Source organism: Clupea harengus, chromosome 14 (genome assembly GCF_900700415.2).
Source record: "Clupea harengus chromosome 14, Ch_v2.0.2, whole genome shotgun sequence".
Taxonomy (NCBI): Eukaryota; Metazoa; Chordata; class Actinopteri; order Clupeiformes; family Clupeidae; genus Clupea; species Clupea harengus.
In genome coordinates this window covers 28,535,636-28,558,066 of record NC_045165.1, presented here as the reverse complement: position 1 = coordinate 28,558,066, position 22,431 = coordinate 28,535,636, and the positions used below count along the sequence as shown (strand labels likewise).

The 22,431-nt window shown below is 39.8% G+C and overlaps 1 protein-coding gene across 1 annotated transcript in view; it reads left to right on the top strand.

Annotated features, from left to right (window-relative positions):
• The first annotated feature begins 406 nt into the window (after positions 1 to 406).
• Positions 407 to 22,431, top strand: part of tgfb3 (transforming growth factor, beta 3) — a 39,464-nt gene continuing 17,439 nt past the window's right edge. Inside the window, exons 1-2 of the mRNA XM_012838061.3 lie at positions 407 to 1,351; positions 20,351 to 20,514. Coding sequence (XP_012693515.1) covers positions 1,006 to 1,351; positions 20,351 to 20,514 — 510 coding nt within the window. The 5' untranslated portion in view covers positions 407 to 1,005. The remainder of the gene's footprint in view (positions 1,352 to 20,350; positions 20,515 to 22,431) is intronic.

The window sequence follows — 22,431 nt, the reverse complement described above, 5'->3', positions numbered from 1 at the left end:
AATATCTTTAATTCTTCTTCTGACAAGTACAAAATACGTTATTAGCCTAGGCTACTGGTAGGCCTGCAACTGAGATATTTAAGATAAAACCACTTGCATTAAAACAGAAACGGGTTTACTGGCGTTTCTCCAAATAGAAATTAGGCTACATCTTGCCAAAAATATCCACTAGGGGGATTGGTGTTGTTTCTGCAGAGGTTCCTCTCTGAAACAGATGTGTTTTACGTGGAAACATGCGCGCACAATGATTTTCAAGAGGCCAATATTATTTAAAGGTGTATACGAAACTAATGACAGCTGAGATTCAAATTTGCCTATTGATGTTGACTCACTAATATTTGTAATTAAATCAACTACACTACCGCGAAAACGTAATGTTTGATAAAGTTTGCACTTAGCCTGCTGTATGTGAGCCTCCAGAAAACTCCACACACACAGGGACGCTAACCTGCGGTACCTCCTCAACCCCCGTCCCCACGTCAGACTAATCTGTCTTTATTAAGCTTGGGCAAAGCACAAAGGAATCTGTTGAATCAATGACCGAAACGTAGCTGGGAACTGAGACTGCAATGGAAAAATGAAGCAGACTTTATTGAAATGCAGACCTGGCAGTGAGACTATCAAACGTGAAAACCTTTCGGATGGTGAAGAAATGAAAAAGGGACAGGGCGTGAAATACCAGAGGGAGGAGCGAGATATCTGTTGAATAGTTTTCTCAGAACGCACGTTGCTCCTAACTAAGCGAAATTATGAAAAATAAGAGAAATGCAAACTTGGATTACATAATGGATTGGTCGCAACTGCTGGATTAACAACATGAAATTTGACGGACTGAGAAGCGCATGGACAAAGTCAGTACACTCGAACTAAAAGGATAATTTGGGATTTGCCTTTTCATATCAAGCTTTGCTTGAATTATACTCCGCTGAAACATAATATAAGTTACCCACTCTGCGAACTCTTATTTAGATTATTTTGACAATAGGAGTGTGAATAGAAGAAGCCATGCATCTAGGCAGAGCAGTTTTGTTTTTCCTATTGCTTAACTGCGTAACCATGACATTATCACTATCCACTTGTACAACTGTGGACATCGATCACATTAAAAAGAAGAGAGTGGAGGCGATCCGGGGACAGATTCTTAGCAAATTGCGACTTACCAGCCCACCACAGGCCCTGGGTCCGAATCATGTCCCATTTCAGGTACTGGCGCTTTACAATAGTACGAGGGAACTAATAGAGGAATTGGGACTGCACCGACAGCAAAGCTGTGGACAAGATAACACGGAGACGGAATACTACGCAAAGGAGATATACAAGTTCAATATGATTCAAGGACTACCAGAAAACAGTAAGTCATGAACCTTTGGAATGTTGAGGCTAAATAGGCTACTCAGGCGAGTGGCTACCCTAAACGTTTGTACGGTTCTGTAGTTGATCTTCCTACTATATTTTTGGTAACACACCTATCCTAGCAAAACCAAATAAAGCAAAGGGCACATTTAGGCATGGGATAGAAACACAATATGTCTAGGTGGTCTATTTTCTATTGTGGTGAATCAGTCAATAATGGTTTATATTACTATTATTGCTATATGATCATCATGAGCGATTGAACTTAAGATGCGTAATTAGGAAGTGATGGCTTTCCCATGGAAAAAAGGAATGTTTTTGCTGGTTAGTAAGGTAGACTATTAAAGTCAATTTAATTTATATAGCGCCAAAACAATAACATTGTCTCAAGGCGCTTTACAGAGCCTGAGCCCCCTGGAGCAAGCACAAAGGCGACAGGGGCAAGGAGGAAAAACTCCCCGTTAACAGGAGGAAACCTTGGGGAGAACCTCAGCTCATAGGGGTGTGGGTGTGTGTGTTGGGGGGGGGGGGGGGGGGGGGGGGGGGGGGGGGGGGGGGGGTGCGTGGAGCCATCCAGGTACAGATAGAAAAGGGGGGTGGGTTTGGTGGGAGGGTGCAGAAGGAAGGGGATGGGAGAGAATCAGAAACATGGCAGATTAATTCATCTAGCTAGCATACATCTGGCAAATGTACATGAAACATACAGTACAAACATGACGGTATATACATGCTACATACAAAACTAATAATGGATTGGGAAGAGAGCATTCAAGTATTGTAGAACAGCTAAGTGGGTATACAGTGTACTTGTAAGGTTTCTATTGCAAGAGTAAGTAGAGCAATTAAAGAAAAAACTATGTTGATGGTGGCAATTATTAACATTACACACAAATAGGCTAGAACAGAGTATGTAGATGTAGTGGTGGGGATGGATAGGTGTAGGCAGAGGGTTTCTGAAAGTAGATTAGGTGGAGAGACTACAGCAGCATCCCACGGTGGAGACAGTCTAGACTAGGAGGGGAAGAAAAGAGACAAAGTGAGTGGGCAGAACTCGGTTGCCTAATGTGCGTATATGTATTTAATGTTTATGGTGATGAAGAACAATGTTTTCACATCGATCGGCCTATGCGGGCAAAGGTCATGCTATAAGAGAGAACATTCTGGTTAGTAAACATCAATTTGATAAACAGATCTGTAAAAGCCCTCCTACACAGTACAGTAGTTATATTGGCTGACATGGTGCATGGGAATTTGAGTTATACAGGATAGCAAGAATGGCAGGATACGACAACAGTGCACAACTGACTGCAAAATAATGGCAGAAATAAAATAATTCCCATCAAGCCTAATATGCACGAAAACACACATTGGCACCGTCAATCAACCCCCAGATTCTAGCCTAAACATTTTCTCAAACACTTATTCAATTCAATTCCAAGGTAGCTGGCAGACAACTTCATGGCTTTAACAATGAGTGTATTTAACAGCCACAAGGACAACATATTTTAAAAAGCTCTCTCTACTAATGGTAAACACTTACGGTTGTTCTACCTTTTCTGGAGGTTCATCATCCAGAATAGCGCCTCGCCTGTGTGTTTTCTCTTCAGGTGCTCATACATCACGCTAGTGCTGTGGTGGTATACCATAAAACTTTGATTGAGCACAAAACAAAAAGTGGGCACTCACACCTTATTTTTGCAGAGTTTGCGAAAACCCATTCATTTCTCCATAGGGATTTTTTCTTTGGAACCAGGAAGTGTTAAAATGCTTAAAAGTACAAACTTTACAGATACGTCAACAAATGAGCCACTGACATTCTGGAACACATAGGCAGTCGGCACACAATTAGCTATTAAAAATGCATTTCGTAATGTTCAGTAAAAAGGTATCTTACATAAGGTCAGTGCACTTCACCATCACATCCCTAACCCTATAGCCAAAAAGGTGCTTCAACCTGCGATACTCTCCAGCTCAATAAGCGGTTCCTGCATTTATAAACAGAGATATTTTGCTGTGCAGACAACTGGGTCCCAAACATTGTTTTGATGTGCCAGTTACTGAAACACCAAAGTGTTTGCAGAGCGTTTCTATCAATTCTTTTTTTTTTTGTTAACTGGCAAGGCATCAGTCGGAGCAGCTATTTTCTTTCGAGTTAAAATTGTATCCATAGTTTGCTAGCCTATACTTCTCAAATTGAAAGTAAGGCTTTTGGATGATCTGTTAAGAGGAAATGTGTTGGTGTTGTGGTTATGTAAGAATGTAACATGAATAAGTATACAATAGAGGCAAGAGACTGTTGCTCAGTAGGCTAAGGGTGATTACAATGCTAGCACCTTAATATGCTAGCAAAGTTAGACACAAACCACATTGGGTGGGAGCAATAACAATTCGCTCAGAAACCAGAGGTTAAATAACTTTTGATGTTTAATCTCGCATTGTGCAATAGTGTTGGGAATCTCAAGGCTGAGCTCAGTAGGAGGAGAAAAGAGATGGAATGATGGAAGACAGAAACGAGAGGAGATTAAAAAAAGTGTACAGCAGTAGCAGTGTTATAAGGCTAAGGTTATGTTTGAAAAACTAAATGGAGAGATAGTAATAACCTTTTGAAAGGCTGTTGTTAACACTATTCCAAGATGGCAAAACTGCGAAACTATCGATAGTGGTAGCCTTCGTTTCAGATGTCTTATCTAGGCCTACCTGTTGACATCTGTTGACAGTTCATTGTTGAGATTTTAAATGCTAACCTTCAGACAAAGGTGTCAGTGATTTTTTTAATCCACGTCCCTTGCATTTTGCGAGTGAAAAGTCCAAGGTCGTATGCCCTTTGCATTTTGTGAGCGAGATGTCTACAACCACACGCCCCACTTGCAAGGTTGTCCCCCAGTTTGAGAACTAGTCTTTTAATGAAACAGACTTATATGGTATAATATTGACTATTACGTTATATTGTCTTTTTGTCACCCCTACTCTGAAAGGGTTAGAGCTGGTGAAATAATTCAGCGATGAAGTCTCATTGGTCAATTTAACGTTTCCACTGACCTAACATAATCACACAAATGAAAACTGTTCGTAAAACGTACGTAAAACGTACGTAAAAGGTAACCTAAGTATCAAAGCAAAATAAGATAGTCATAGATAGTCAGACACCTCCACAAGCCATCTGGTTTGCTAGCAACCTTACAGCGTTAATGTTTATTAGCTCAAACATGTTGTTGGTTCTTCTCTTACAAAACACACCACAAACTGCCCTACAAAGCATATTCATTTGTCAAATCGTGCATTTCAATGTGAACCATCTAACGTTTCTGAAGATGGTGGTTGTAAATGCTCCTATAAGACAGAAAATCACAGAGTTGTCTGCATGGGTTCCAAAGGAGCAATAAATATCAGCTAACATTCATTTCTGGTTCATTGTTTATGTATCTAAATCTAATCGCTCAAATGAAAATGTTTTTACTAACCTGCTGCATCACAGCTTGTGACAAGATGTAGAAATATTTGTGATAATTTGACACCACAGTTAGGCAATTCAACTTGGGTTTTCTGTCAACTGCAGTAATGTTGATCATGAAATGTATTCTTCTCTCTCAAAACACCACACGTTGCCCTCCAAACAGTCTGACCCTGTGTCATTCTGTGCATCTGACAATAAAAGACTTGTAACTTGTAACTTGTAACACATTGTGCCTATGGAGACAGTTTTATGTAAAACAAGTTCAGTGTAATAAATCCCAACTGGAATGGCAAATGTTTTGTCTAATATTTGTGTGTGTGATTTTGGTTGTACATATTTCATACATAAAAAAATAAAATACATTAAAGAAGTAATTTAGATTCTGTGTTAAAGTGAATTGTTTATTTATAAGAATAATACATACCTATTTTTTTTTGACATGGCATAACCACGACAGACACATACAGACACACAAATAAATAAAGACTCTCTGGCTGCTAATATGGAAGTCAAATTAGAGGGCTACTGCTTTCAAGTTGCAAAGTCCATAACATAATCAGTCCTAATTCAATAGGCAAGAATATACACACTATTTGCTGTGATAGCCAGTACAAAAGGGATTGTGGGTTTGGCCCCTATAGTTTCACAGATGGTTTTCAGGAAGGAATGATCCTTTTTCTTCCCCCTTGCCTTTCCATGAGGTAATCCCTCACATGAGGTCTGGCCAACTTGGAGAATGCAGAGAATGACAGTGACTGTCACTGTGAATATACTGTTATGTATACTCTCATTACATTTAGATAAACTAAAGTAATGGCTTTTCCTTGAACTGCATATTTAATGATGGAATCTTCTTCTTCTTGAGATTCTCATTGGCCTGTGTATATTACCATACTTATTTCTCTGTAGAAATATGGAATAATTGGAGCCCAAACTGCAGAGCTGCGTAGGCCCCCAATTGTGTTTGTACCTTAACTTATTATTATGCATCTTCTTTCCTCCGACATTGGACTTTATGGCAGACCCTAGAATGGTATTGTAAGAATGTTTGAATTTAGGCACACTGATTAGAGACAGTTCCCTGATTCTTTTCATGTTTGTGCCCAGAGCACTCTAACGCCACCAACGGGTCATAATTGGAGGTGCATTTATGTAGGTAACTTTTGAACCGTATGCCCGATTTTTAAAAATGAGATACCATTGGAATCTTTGGGATCAAGATCCAATCCAATCAATGCAGTCAATTCCTGCCATATTGGATTTTATGGAAATTTCACAGGCCACATTTTTTTTGGTAATTGGCGCAGATTGTATTCAGACCAAGCCTTATTAAGGGTCTCTATATGGCTTTTTGATTTCCAATAGTGTTTACCCGTCACAGCTTATCAATATCAGTGGCAAAGCCGGCAAACAAGGAGTGAGGTCATATCTCAGCACCGCTTTGATGTCTTAAAACCATATTTGGTACATGGACTCAGGACCCCATTTTGAGGAAGCTCAAAAGAATTTACATCATCTGACAACTACGGGGTGCAGTTGTTTTGGCTAATACCTGTTTATATGTTTGCCTTAAATAAACAATTATTGCGTCTGGTAATACTTTGTTAGCTACAAATGATCTTCAGACCAAGCCTCACAAAAGTTATCAGATGGGTTTCAAATTTTCAAAACGTTTGTTCGTTACAGCCTATCCAATACGGCACCAAAGCCACGAAACAAAATGTGATGCTATAGCATTGTGGAAAGTGACTTTGGAGGACCGTAGTATTGCCCACTTGTTCAGAGTTGGTATAACAACAGTGTGGCGATGTGTGGTGAGCGAGTCTTGCACTGCAATTAACTAATTGGTCCTCAATGAGCTTGTGCACCTTCCAGATGAGGTGAAAATGGCTGGACTGGTGGAGCATTTTGAACAGAAGTGGGGGGTGTAGCGTTGCATTGAAACAATGTTCACCTGTCAAACACACATGGGGAAAACACAGGGAAGAAAGGCTGTTGTAGTAGCTCTTTTACAAAAGCAGCAGGGGGGGGGGGTGGATTGCCTATAGTTACAAGTCACCGCATGCCACTGGTGTACAAGAATTACATTTACATTTACATTTAGTCATTTAGCAGACGCTTTTGTCCAAAGCGACGTACAAGGGAGAGAATATTCAAGCTACGAGCAATAGAACCTGGTGTAACAATAAATAAATACTACTTTACATTAGAAATATAACAAAATGAAATAAAAAGAAAGAAAGAGTGCAGAAGTGTAACTGCTGTAATTGCAAGTTACGCACTAGTCGAAGTGCCAGTTAGGACGGGAAGTGCTCTCTGAAGAGTTGGGTCTTCAAAAGCTTCTTAAAGGTAGAGAGGGACGCCCCTGCTCTGGTAGTGCTGGGCAGCTCATTCCACCAACGTGGAACTACAAATGAGAATAGTCTGGACTGCCGTGCTTGCACAGACGGCAGTGCCAAACGACGCTCACTAGAAGAGCGCAGCATCCTGGGTGTAACATTTGCCCTTACAAGAGCATTTAGGTAGGTGGGAGCAGAACCATCAAGCACTCTGTAGGCAAGCATAAGTGACTTGAACTTAATGCGAGCAGCTACAGGCAGCCAGTGGAGGTCAATGAGTAGCGGGGTGACGTGTGCCCTCTTCGGTTGGTTGAACACCAGACGCGCCGCCGCGTTCTGGATCATTTGTAGTGGTTTCACCACGCAAGCCGGCAGGCCCGTTAGGAGGGCGTTGCAGTAATCAAGGCGTGAATTCACCAAGGTTTGCACCAGCAGCTGGGTGGCATACTGGGTTAGGTACGGCCTGATTTTGCGGATGTTGAATAGCGCAAAGCGGCAGGACCTAGAGACAGAGGCAATGTGGTCCGTGAAAGTCAGTTGGTCATCAATAATGACCCCGAGGTTTCTTGCTGTTTTGGATGGAACAAGAGACAAGGAGTCAATATTGATGCTGATGTTGTGGTGGATGGCCTGTTTGGCTGGAAAGACAAAAAATAGCAAAACAAAATGATCCAAACTGGATCGTGGATGTAAGCTGTTCCATGAGCCGTTTATCTTTATTTATGAAAGGAATGTCAGCTAGCTACGGAGCTATCTAGCTAGCTATCTTTAATTATGAAGGTAGCTAGCTACAGAGAGATGGCTAATGTTTGATCAAGCCACCTAGCAGCTTGTAAATGCACCTCAGTAATCTGTGTAATGAAATTATCCAATATATAATATATATCATAATATATGACATGATCGTTTAATATTCCTTTATGTTTGCTACATGCATGTTCTCGTGTTGTAACATTAATACGAGCACAGTGCTGCAGGTCACCTAAAAAGAAGAAGAAGCCACACAAATTGGAGATGTCATGAAGGTAATTCTGAATCTGTTAGGGGGACGAAAGGAACAAGAGCGCAGAATAAATTATTGTTTGCATAATTAAAAATTGTCTGTTGATCCCTGGAGATTTCACAACCCTCAATCGAGAGAATAGTCATTCCTTCTCCTATGTCATATGGATCATGCTCCATTGGTCCTTGACATAATCCTCTCCTCCCATCGTACAAACCGCCCCCCCTTGGAGACTCAATCCTCAACTTTTATCTGATCCAGCCTTTTGCAAGCCTTTCCTGATTATAACACAGATAGCACTTTTTACTCTCTATTATGGAGACTCAAATCTTAGAGGTCAAATTATTTCATATTCTTCACATCAAAATAAAACTAGGAAAGCTAGACAGGAGGAACTTCCCAGTGCCATTCTCAACCTTGACCTGAATCCTTCTCCTGAGCTGAGCTCTATAAACAGCGCCTCAACCTTCAGGCAGAATTTGATATTTTATCAGCAGGTGCAGCTAAGAGGTTGGAACTGTACTGCACTGGCACCTATTATGAGTTTGGTGACAAGGCCAGTTGTCTTTTGGCTCACCAGCTAAAAAAAAACGTCATGCGGCTCCTAGTCTATGAGGAGTCACTGAAGCTAGTTTCACACACACACACCCCCTCCAACACACACACACACACACACACACACCCCCCAACACACACACACACACACACACACACACACACCCCCAACACACACACACACACACACACACACACACACCCAACACACAGACACACACACACACACACACACACACACCCCCAACACACACACACACACACACACACACACACACACACACACACACACACACACACACACACACACACACAGAGACATTAAGACAAACCTTGATTTTACCTTCTGCTAAAAGATGGGAAGTACCCTGATTCATCTAGTTCCTATAGGCCCCTATGTCTCAATACTGATGTTAAGGTTTTGGCAAAGCTATTGCCGTCTCGCATAGAGAGTGTTCTACAAAGCTACAAAGCCGCAGTCGTTAAATTTCATGGTCATAGAGCTCTGCAAAGCAGTGGAATATGGCTGTTACATTATTATCCACTATTAATTCTTTATTCCACTATTAATGTTTATATTTCATGTATACTGTATACCACACAGGAAGCCATATCCATCAAGAGTAAGACAGTGGAATGTGTACAATGTTACAAATATTTTGGGGACAATTATCGATTCAAAACTGAACTTTGAAGCAGATTGTGAAACTGTGTGCAGAAAGCGGTAGCAGCGTTTGGTCTCTCTGAGAAACCATGTTATTTCCACTCCGAGCAAACCATGATGAACTTATTCTACCGTGCTTTTATTTAATTAATATGAATCCCTTTGGAGGTTTGGAAACCTATCCTTAAAAAGCAGAAACTCTCTGAATCAAATTGTTAAATGGTCTACCTTGCTGATTGGTGAGTCACAACTTAACCTAGACTCCCTGTGCACCACCAGACTATTACAGCAAATAACAGGCTCCATTTGAAATGAAGACTCCCACCCTTTGCACACTTAGTTTCAGTTTCAGTTAAATACTGAAACAATGAACTGATATTTGTTGCCCCTTGAAAACAATGCAGAAAATGACCATCCGCAGAAACATGAAACAGTTCACATTGAAATGCAGGTTCTGACAATTCAGTGTGCTTTATAGGGCAATTTTGGTGTGTTTTGGAAGAGGAGAACCAGCTATGGCATTTTCGAACGTACTAATGTTAATACTGTAAGTTAGTTTGCTAGCATATGAGCTGTCCTGCTGGGGTGTCTGACTAGTTATTTCACATGAATTTAAAATAATCTGCCTTATTATCTTGCTGTGATACTTTGGGGTGTAGGTTAGTAGAATTATCAGTGATTTTATCATCGTATCATCATAGTGTATCAGGTAGGGGGTTTAGGTAATGGCCATAATCTTCATTTTTGTAAACCCTCCATTTGCAAAACAAACATGATTGGCCATCTTGATCAGTCTGTTTCAGGTCTTGTGCAGAGTATTATATAAAATTAAATAGTTCACATATAACTTTTTATGGCTAACCTTTCCATGCACCACACTAATGTTAGCTTTGTTACTTTTGGGTAAAGCAACAACTACATTAGAAACTAACAGGTTTGAGTACTTTTAGTCAATACTGAAAACCTGTTTTGCACAGTAATTTATTTTAAAGGTAACACTAGCTTGAACCCTCCATCACAAAACATGACCACACCCTTAATGTGTCATGGCAGATTCCATATTATTTGATTGTTTCTGATGACATTAAATACTATATCATGTACCATTGTTGGTAATCAATGTTACCAATCAATCATAACAGCCTAAATCACATCCAAACATTCAATGGCATCCAAGATTATGAGAGCTGGCAACATGGCAGTTACACAATTGTTATTGTCACAATTGACCAGTGCATGCCATTGACTTCCACTGAGTCATTAACAATACCTATATTATTTCTTACCATATATGTAAGTACTTAGTTCATGTCTGTTACAACAGGAGAATAGCAAGATTCGGTTCCATCCCCATTTCATGACTAGATTTCAAATCTCACCAATACTACTACATTTTAAAAGTAGTTTCATATTAACTACAAAATATTACCATTTTGTTTCAGACTTGTTATCACAAATTGTGGATTATTGTTAAGAAACAACTTTGAAACTATCAAGTACTTTGTGGGTTGTGTAAAGTATCTGTAAAGTCTGTAAAGTGCTACTGTACTTTTTTCTTGGTGGTAACTTCCATGTAGTGAAGATAGATTTTCATAACTAGACATAATTAGCCTTCTGATTTGTTGATTTGTTGGATGAATTTGTTGAATGTCTAAATTAGCAAGCAACAGATTGTTTGTAGAGCTCTATATACTGTCTTATAACCCCAAAATGTGCAAGCTTCTGAGTTGAGATCTCATCATAAACAAGCAGAAAACATTCAGAAGACATTTCAAACTACCCTCTCTAGTAGGTCTTCATTGGCATTTGTTGTCTGAGCATTCAGTGAAGGATTTCCCTCAAGACCTCAATAAAGTTCAAATGTGGTGATTGTGCAGGCCTGGCCAGACAGGACTCTGGTGTCTTGCTTCTTCAGAGCTGTGGTTCTACACTACCATCATTGAAGCAGGCCTGCACCATAACATTTCCTCTGCCCAATCTCAGGACAGACAGATAACTGAACACACAAGGCTTAAATACTAATTAACAGAAGACATATGATAGGCAGACCAATGAGAAACAGGAGGAACACATCAGGTGATGAGGTGTAACAGGTGAGGGGCGGGGTCAGAAGCACATAGAATCTGCAAGCAAACAAAAGCACATGGCAGAGCAAAACAAAAGGAAAGCCACATGTGTACGCACAATAGAAAGATCAAGAACCAAGAACACAGCCACAGGTTAAGACTCCACTCAGGTGAACTCAACTGAAGGCTGGCAGGAAGAAACAATGAAAAGATTGTCATTGAAAAAGCACATCAGCATAAACCACCGAGATTTTACCTTTTTTACAAGAAGCATATCAAAAACATGATTGCTAGAACGAAAATACAAAACCGTAAAGTTACATGGGTATAGAAAACCATTTGATTGTCAAGATAAAAGTAACATGGTTTTTGAGAGGCACAGTCCTTTACTTGACTTGAGCGAGGCAGACATGCTGGCAAGGAGGCTAAAACCCATGGATGCTTTCACCCGGCACCCACAAGGCTCCTAGGCTGCAAGTCAAGTGTGGTTTGCACACGTGGGCCAGCAGAGCTGATGCCACCCATCGCCCTCCTGCAGCTCCCCCCCACACACTGAGTCACAGACACACACCGATGCCACTACCGTCGGCATACTGTGCGCTTAAACTGCTTATTGAAAAGGATTACTACTGCCATTTCCTCCTGTTTTCCCTGTGTATTTCCCCTTTATCTTGCTGTATTCTAGCTATCTACACATTTTGCAGTTCTTTTTGCCAAATAAATCAACTAATTGTGTTACTACTTTAAACTGTTAAATAATGCTACTAATTGCATAAATCACAAAAAATGTAGCACAGTTTGCCAAATGCCAAATCAAATTCCTCATTAAACTTTGCATGGCATTTTGTAGAGAGATAGGCCTGCCTATCAACTAGGGGGCATACAAAGTCATATGCCAGATGACTGTGGATAGCAGCTAGAGATAAGTAGTTGTCTGTACATTTGAGCTTTGATAACGTGCTGCGAACAAGTGTGTGGCTATGGGCTGGGACTGACTGTGATTGTTCAAGACATTCACAATACTACTCCAATTCAGCAGCGTGAAGATACCTTTTTTGTCTGCCATTATTGTATTATAGCCAAGCGTGTTAATTAGGCTAAGAACGCAAAGCTGCTCAAGGAGGAAAGAAAACATTGCAGTGTTTCTTCTCAAAGCATGTCTGAGGACATTTTTTAATGTCTAAACAACAATGCACAGAGGTTATACATATTTTGCATCATCTTAACAGACATAACCTTGGTGCCAGTAGCCTTTATTTGATCTCCAACTAATGCTGCTTAACGAAGTAAGATCTTACACAGAATCCTAGATAAAAACAGGTTATATTCGATTGTAAATGAAGAGACAAGGTTTATGTTACAGAGATATTCACCACTCCAATATCATTTTAATTCATGTCTAATTTTAGACTTAGCTTGTCAAGCACTGTTAGCCTTGCTTGCCCTGATGACACTAGCCTGTACACTCTGGACATTGGACTTGAACATGGGAGGCAGGCTTACTACTTACTAGTCACTTGTTAAAACCAAATATGCCAATATGGTACTTCTCACCTGTTAGTTGACCACCATAGCTTCTCCATTGGTTGATTGTACACATACAGAAACAAAAAACTATTGATTTGCATTTTCTTTCAACTTTCATCTCAGGGATACTTTTATTCTCTGAGACCTTATTCCAGGGGTAGCCATAGGTGCTTACAGCCCAATGCCCTGTTATTAATTGATCTTTCAAGGATGTGCTCTGTGATTGATCCTTTATCCTGATCATTGATCTTTCAAGGATGTGCTCTGTGATTGATCCTTTATCCTGATCATTGATCTTTCAAGGATGTGCTCTGTGATTGATCCTTTATCCTGATCATTGTATGCACTTTTATTCGTGGTAAAAAAAAGGTTTAGGTCGTCTTCCAGCTGATGTCAGGATTGTCCAACTGGCATTCTCCCTAAATCTTATAATAGGTGGGGGACCGTAAATGAGCCCCTGAACTTCACTCCAATTATTCCAGCTATCCTCAACTCTCACAGCCATGGAACAAATTACCTAGACTAAAGCCTTGGCAAAAATAAGCCATAATCTGAAATCCATCTAAAACCATTGCAATAGGAAAAATGAGGTCATCCAAAAGGAAACCAAAGACTTGATCAGAATTTCAAATCTCCACGCAAAATGAGGCGTTCTACATTCAGTACGACTAAGAAGAGGAAAGGAAGGACAGAGGGAAAGAGAAAAAAGAGAGCTTGGAGAGGAAAGGAAGGCACAGAAGGGGGAAAACCAAGGCTGAATGCTTGACTATAGAGACTGTTCCTGTGAAACGTTTATGAAAATATATAATAAAGGTAGAGAAGTGTTAGGGCATTACTGCTCTGACTGAGCATTTTCTATAGAGGTTCATGACTTTCAAGTGTTTAGCTTTGAAGTCAAAACAAATTGCTGTCTCCTTATTAATAGTACGGGGGTAATAAAATATGGGGGACTTGATTGTAAATGAATGTTTCCATTCAGCTTGTAAAAACAGTCTCTGTAGGTTCTTGCTTTGCATTGCACTGCACATACTTTCTTTGATCAAATAAAAGTACCATTATGTATCCCCCTGAAGTCAGCTGTATCGTCAGCGATGCAGAGAAAAATTAGATCTGTTTTGTCTGGAATCTCAAATCCAATCTTCACACCACAATATCACACCAATGCGCTAATGGCATTGCCATAAATCTTTAAGGCTTTTTGGTAACACGTATGCATATAACATAAGAGTCTTTATGAATGCTTATGACTGTTGTATGTTGTAAATTATGTAATTTCTGATGTCAAGTTGACTTTGTTAGGGATGTCTCTGTTATAACTTGACTTTAGCCATGACAACATAACCTGTAAATGTCTTTCTTATGACAAATGGTACCACTGTAGTTGGGGTCAAGGGAATTTTTCATGACACCTTTATAAAATCATCTGTACTGCTGTAGTTTACACAATTTTACAGTCATATTGTCAAAACCAACCACATATGACAGTTTAATGTTTATAATGTTTATGTGACAGTTAATTAAAACATACAGCTAATGCTAGTTTGATAGTTGGGCCTGCCATGACATGTTTCATGACAGGTTATGTTGTCTTAGTTGATGTCAAGTTATCATAACAAAGATATTTACAGGTTATGTCGTCTTGGTTAATGTGAAGTTGTCATAACAAAGGTGTCATGTCATGGTTATGACCGTGTCATGTCAGGCTTTATTGCACACCCCTTCAAATAAAGTTTTACCGGCTTTTCCTTCTGATTAGTACACTGAATGGAATGACCGTACTATACTGAAAAGTACTTAAAACAAGTGAAATAGTCACAACACCCGGACAGTGTTCAGGTATGTCCATCTCTTAGGCCCTGTTTACACAGAGCCTGGATTGCCTGAATCCGGAAACATTTTTGGATCCGGTACCTTTTTTTATTGCGTTTACACGGAGCTGTGTCAAGAAAAAATTGCGTTTACACGAAAACGCTGGAGCGGAGCGGAGTGGTTGAATCTGCTGTAAAGACGGCATGGAGCATGCGCTTAAAGTGAGAGAAGTCGAGATCCAACTAGCAATCTTTCGATTGAAAGTTTATATTCACAGCCTTATGAATCATGAGTCACGTATCATACATAGCCTACATTTAATCTGCATAATAACACATTATGCTGGTTAATAAAAACAGTGGTCAGAGCAGACTGTAAGTTAAGCGAAAAATGATTGTATTTTGTATTGATAATAACGAGTATAGATCAGTGTAACAAAGCAATGTGCAACAAAGTGCAAAACTACATGTCTGTGAGTTGTTTAAAAGCCTGTGCTGATCCTGGATGTTTCATGGTTTACAATTGCTTCCAATTTTATGGTTTTATTACTAACAACAAATGTAGGCTATTGTTGCCGGCTTTGTCCTTCACGTACTGTACCTCTGAAGTAACGTTAACGCTAGCTAGTAGGCTACGCAAGCAGCTATCGTTGTCTGACAGGACTAGAGCTAACGTAACATGCATCTTATTGGCGCTAAGCCATCAATGCTGATATTTTAATGCAAAAAAGTCACCCGCCAAAGTGTTGGTTGGCTTCCGAAACGTACACATCAAAAACAAAATCTACACGCATTTGCCGCTTGGCAGGTGTTCTGACCTTGAGGGTAGCCTACTATATAATTTGCCTCGGTAGCCTATTGGGAAATTAGTGCATACAAAGTAGCCTACTGATATAGTAAATACAAAATGTATTCAACTATTGTATAGTTGTATATTGCAATAATAACGGACCTCATTCTCGAAGCAAGTTAAGACATTTCTTGTTAACACCATACAAAGTTTGCGGGACAATTCTGGCATTCATGAAAGTTTTCTTGTCTGGGAATCATACATCTTACACTGCAAGTTACCGTTTTGAAACTTCCGTCTATGATACAAATCTTTTCACGTCAGATTTGCTCATATAGGCTATTGCTGACACTTTTAAAAAATGGTTTTGAAAAATGGTCTGATGCAAATAGATTAAACAGTGATAGATTAAAGTGTGGCTTGTTAATGTCATCCCTGTCCTACAACATCGATTTAGTTTATGTTGTTGCTGTTATGAAGTGACGCAGCGGGGTAAATAAGGGTTCAGGCTGAGGTTGCGAGGTGTTCACATGGAGCAATTAGGTCATTGGGTTAGAAAGTGTGCAGACCTGGGTTTCCACGAACACGGATCCGCTGGCGGGTTCGAATCTACTCACTCTGGAGACCGGATTTAAAATGTTGCGGATTCAGTGACCCAATCCGCCGGGTTGGTGTAAACGAGAGGCCGATCCGGGAAAAATGTATTTACGGATTCAGGCAATCCAGGCTCCGTGTAAACAGGGCCTCACAGCACCAGGACAGTTTAAACACACACTCTTTCATCAGTTCTATTCACATGCTAAAGACACCATCACTACCTGTGGCTCTAAAGAAAGAGTACCATACATTTATGACATGGTTTCAAGTAAAGGGCAACCGAATACTTCCCACAGACAAGATGTGATGCTGGAATACCTTATAAGCTAACTAATAATATCTACCAAGTGGGGAAATTAATTAAATACAAAGGCCATTGTGCCAGTATCCATTTGATTTTCCTCAAATAATGACATTGTGAGGCATACAAAACAATAGTCATCCCCAAGACCAGCCTTTAAATCCTATCACTTCACACACCAAAATAAATTTGAACTTTCTCATCTAATTTTTTTTATGCTTTTAAATGTAATTGTCCACACATCACCTGTCAGTGAAAGGTTTTGTAACATATATTTTGTATGTAACCATTGTCAGAAATGGTCATAAAAACCCTTATCATTTTTATGTTTTTAAAGCTTATGTGGCGACATCTATTCCCTTGGCAACAAGAGGTACAGCGCCAATGACAGGACTTTGGCCATTGAAATGCAGTTTAGGCTGTAATATAAGAACAAAACTGTGGAAAGTAGTTCTACAAGCAAGTCTGCTTTAGGGACAAGAGTGTACAAATGATATATGCAAAGTAAGATATGTAAATAAAGCAACCATGGTATCAGAAGTATAAGGGACCTCATGGCATTTGGGCATCAGAAGATAATGTATTTAAAGGGTTAATGGCCACTTCACTTAGTGTTGGGACTGTATGACCACCTTGCCACACCTTCTTTTCTTACACATGTTCCTTACACGTGGCACCTGCCATTACATCATAATGACAGATTTATCGTAGGCGACAAAATGCAGTGTAATACTCTACCAGTCTGCCCACAACAACAGCAGCAGGCAAATGATGGGAGCTCCTGTTGTGCCACAGCCAGATTGGATGAGCCTCGCCTGGCATCTGCAGGTCCGATCCAGTCAGCCAACTTCAGCAGCACTGCATTTGGTTTTGATTTCATGACTTCAGCCCTTTTAACTTGGACAGCATCGTTTCTGTCCATGGGCCTCGTTTATGAAACGTTCCTATGCACAATCCTTTTGAAAATATAGTCAGCATTACACCAACTGGCAGATGTGTTTTTACAGTCTAATCAGTACTTTCAACTGCTGTCTTTTTCTCCTTTTTAGCTGTTTTCTGCTACTGTTTTTGCAGTCACATTAATAGTAGGACGAGTAACCTAGTAGTTGTAGTATTATTAGTAGTAGTTACAGCAGTAGTTGCTTTATGATATTCACATTGCTGTGTAATAATGATTAATGTACAGCATGAAATACGTTTTTTAGATTTGCATATATTTGAAACACAAAACATTCACATGTATCCCTAATTTACAAGTTATTGATGGCCAATTTGATAACGAAAGAAAGGGTATGTAAGTGTCTAAGAATTAAGATGAAAATGGCTGGTTAACGTAGATATTTACTCAAAAGAACCCATGGTGTTAAATACTGAGGCAACTAATAAACTAATGGTTGTGTATGTGATTTTTGCACGCATGTCATTTGAAGCGATTCTATTTTTTGCATGGCAATGACAAGTCAGGTTAGAGGTTATTAATAGATAGGGGTTATTAATGAATCTCAATAATTTCGCAATCATTTAATGAAAAGGAACAGACACACTAATGGTTTTCAGTGAGAGTGGATCGACACAAACCAGGGAACACATTTTAAATCTGGCACACAAACTAAATGTAATATGTACACAACTTAAGATATAAGAGTGGCATAAAGATGTCATAGCGAATACAATATACTTAATTTTAGTCATTAGTTATCATTAAGTTGACAATGTGTTATGTTACCATCATCTGAAAAACTTGTTGTCAAACTTGAAAACGTTTCGAAAAAAAGTAGGCTTTGAACATTTTGAAAGCTGACAATTACCAATAATAATAGAATGATACCATCATTATGTCAGCCTTAAGATAGTGGGTGAAGTAAAATTTTACCATTAATTGTATATGTTACTATTTTATTAGCTTTTAATGATCAAAACACAGCTAGTGGTCTCAGTGATCTCAGATCTCAGCTATCTTTCAACCCAAACAAACCAAAAGATAAATTAAATACCGATCCTCCTGACTAATCTAAACAAAACGATGTCAAAACGAATTATATTGCACTCCCTAATTTCCCAAATATTCATCATATATAAGATCTTAATAAAGAACAAAACCCAAAGGGTTTGGCAGAGTCAAATACAGAACAGGAAATAATCCTGGCACACTTGTTCTCTAAATAGCATGGAGAAAGACCAAGTCAGTTGGGCAATATCTAAGTGATTCCTGAACGTTGCCGTGGCTGCATCTCAATGTTTTTCCCAGAGTCCAGAGTTTTCAAGTCTCTCCAGTGCACCACGGTTCTGCATGATATGTCCTAGAAACGTGATGATTAGAGGTTAGAGTTACACACACACTCAGTGGTCTCTTTATAAGGTACCCATTTGCACCTGGAGTTTGCGATCCTGGCAACAGGTCGCTGAAGTTACAGACAATTAAATACAGCCATCCCTTCTGTGCTTCTGAAGCAAGGTTGTTGATAGGTTGGAATAGTGTATGGCTCAGTCCAAGCCATGCTGATTGTTTCCCATTTACAAAGTCAGGACTGTGCAGGAACATCAGAGGTTTTTTTTTTTTCAGCGCATACATTGAATGTACAGCTAGAGGAATGAAGCTCTTGAAGACCCAACTCTTCAGAGAGCACCTCCTTTCCTAACTTGCACTTCCCCTCCCTTCCTCTACCTCTCCTTATCTTTCCTCTAATGCTATCTCCTCTAACTAGTACTAAACTCGCACTAACAGTAGTTACATTTCTGCACTTTTTTATTTCTTATGTAAAGTAGGATTTATTGTTACACTATTGCTTGTAGCTTGTGTCTCCTTTGTGTGTCGCTTTGGATAAAAGCATCTGCTAAATGACTAAATGTAAATGTAAATTAAGAGAATTTCCCTTAGTTTGACAAACAGTGTAATGGATTCTATGTTTTGGTTCATTGGTTCAGTTGGTTTGACATCTCAACATGTGGGAGGGTTTCATAGTTTAGCTTGGCTCTAGCTAGCACATTTCTCAGAAGCTCTATTTTTGGATTTGTATGATATAGGGATGTAATGTTTACAGGCTAGTACACAGCAAGGTTTTCTCCCTTTTACTGTTGCCTAAATGAGGTGTGTGGGTTTGTATGTTCTAAATTAGGTCATAAGACTAAGCTGCCCAGCAAATATACCCTCTGTGTGTTTCCTGAGTTTTCCTCGATTCTAATTATGCAACAAAAGTCCTGATCCTACCCTGACGTCTTCAGAGCAACGTCTTCAGAACGAATGGATGTGTACAAATCCAATGTCAGATTTCAAAAGTGATGATACCCTTGAGTAGGAAAACATTTTAAATGTTGTGAGGTTATTCATACGTATGCGTTTACACAGTCATAGCATGAACATATTACTGAGTTAGCACCACAAACAGAATTGGGACTGATACAATCTGAAGATTCAATTCCACAATTTCTGTGCCACTTGGGAGAACATTTTTTTTAAATGATTCACATTTACCATGCAGTGGTTAGGTCACAGGTAGCCTCCTTCAAATTTCAAACACTGAGTCTTCACATAGACAGGAGCTGAGAAGTGAGCATTTTGCAGCCATTGCAAACCAGAAGTATCTGCTGAATGAATGTAAATGTAAATGTAACTGTCTGACTGGAACTTTGGTGAGTCCTAATCAGGCTGTGGGCCTTCAGAAGCATAACCACCTTCCAGTCCCTTAGTGACAGTGCTTGGTGTCATCAGCTCTCTGCACCCATATTTAGTTGAATGTTGAAACTGCATACACATTGTTAAGCCTCAGTTTAGTTTTCTTAAACATATTTGGTTGGTTATTGGTGAGACACATGCAATGGCTAGTGTGTTCTCTTCAAGATAGCTTATGAATGTACAAGATGACGTTAATCTTGAATTTACACTTATTTTGCAGATGACCTCCCTTACTGTCCCAAGGGAATCACCTCCAGAGTGTTCAGATTCAATGTGTCAGCGATGGAGAAAAACTCCACCAACTTGTTCCGTGCAGAGTTCCGTGCATTGCGGGTGCCCAACTCTAGTGCTAAGAAGAATGAGCAACGCATTGAGATGTACCAGGTAAGATGACAACCCCTACCTCACTGAAGGATTTGCAACAGCACAAACATTTGGTCATTTGGTTCAATGAGTCAGTATTCACAAAAGGGGCTGTTCAATCATGACATCAGTTCTTTAGGTGTTAAGGAAAGCAGAATCCATTCTGTCTGACAGAACCCACTCCGTGCTCCTAGAGTTCCAGCCCCTGCCTTTGGGTTCCCGCTGCAAATACACACAAACCAAAACCAACAGATAGAAACACTGTTTCAAGTTCAGCATCCCATTAAGCCTCCCTTGATAAAGTTGGGCAAAAAAGCACTAGTGGGGTAGCCTATGCATTCCAAAAGTACAGTAGCACGTAGCATGTCAATTAGCTACACACTAGCTCTATATTTTGGTGAGCAAAAGGTTGTGTGGTGGACAAATATTATTGGCCCACTGTTATTTTGCTAACCATAATTTATAAACATTAAAATTAACTAGCAATTGTTGATGTTTTACTGATTTATGTATTATTGGGTGACAATGCTCCTTTTCCATCTTTTTTGGGGACCTAAAACTTTGTCTGGGAGGTTTGTTTATCCCCTTTGTTCAACACCTCAGTTCTCTGCACTTCTGCATTTTCTCTTCTAAACATAGTTTGAAAGTAGCCTTATCTAAAATAACTATGGCTCTACGATTCTGTTTTCATTATTTTACTCATGACACATTTCTGACAGCTGCTTAGCTATCTGAGCTTCCGCGCACCCTTCTACACTTTCTTCAGCTTGTAGCCCCCACGTCCTCTACCTGCTCACCATGCACCATGCACCACAGTAGAAGCACTGGCAGATGCTGCTGCAAAGAGTCAATTTGGACTGAAAAATGCAAACATAAAAATGCTTAAAAGATGCCTGGGTGACAATTAGTGTTAACATCAATACTGATTGTTGTTTATATTGGAACCAAGTGCCTAGACTTGGAATTAGCTAAAGAATGAATTGGAACTTGGACGTGTCCAGGAGGGAGGGAGAGAAACCGAGAGCTATACAAAAACAACAGCACATGTATAAAGCCTTTTCCCAGCTACAGCAAGCCCTGAGGGGATAATTACATATCAGGTTATTCATAGTGAAGTCTGTTACAATATTGAACTTTAACCTTGTAGACTTTTGTAGTGGCAATACTCAGGTTTTTCCTCTAAGCCCTTCTGTGGTTACCACCTGGAGAGTGCGGTGCAGGTTGGTCTGACTCGCAGCCAGGTCTCTTGAATAAATCCCAAAAGGTCGTGTTTTCTGTTGTGTTTTCCAACTGTTTTATTGTAACAAAAAATAAACTAGAAACATAAATTCATTCAGTCCAGGATTAGGCCAAGGCTTCCAGTTGAGAAGGCCATAGTCCGTGGCTGTGTTTGACCGAACTGTCTGAGCTGTCTGAGCTGGCTGCGTTTGACCGAACTGGCTGAGGTCAATAACGGTATTGCTCCGTCACCCACCTTCCTCCCGCCATGCACAAATCACGGCAATTTATAGGCCAGCACCCTCACCACCTGAAGAGGGTGCACACTTTACAATCAACTTAAATGCGGCTCGTACAACTTTCATTCAAGCACTTCACTCCTCTCCACTACTACACTAGCTGTCATCAGACAGCACACCTGCAGTAGCTAGTTATTACAGGATAGCCAAACAGAACGAAGAGTAGCATGAGTGGAATCGAAAGACCCATGTCCAAAGATTTACAATAGTCCATCACTTGCATTGTATACATTGCTATATATTTAGCTAGTTAGGAGACCAGTTTCCCAAACGTACTCAATGAAGCCACTTCAGCGAGATGATGACATTTCAGTCTCCTGCAAAGTCAGTCCTTCGATTTAGAAAAGAATTCTCTGTCCGTATACAACCAAGTTTGAAGATAGAACTAAGGCTGAAACCTTTTTAATACGCTAGACTACAA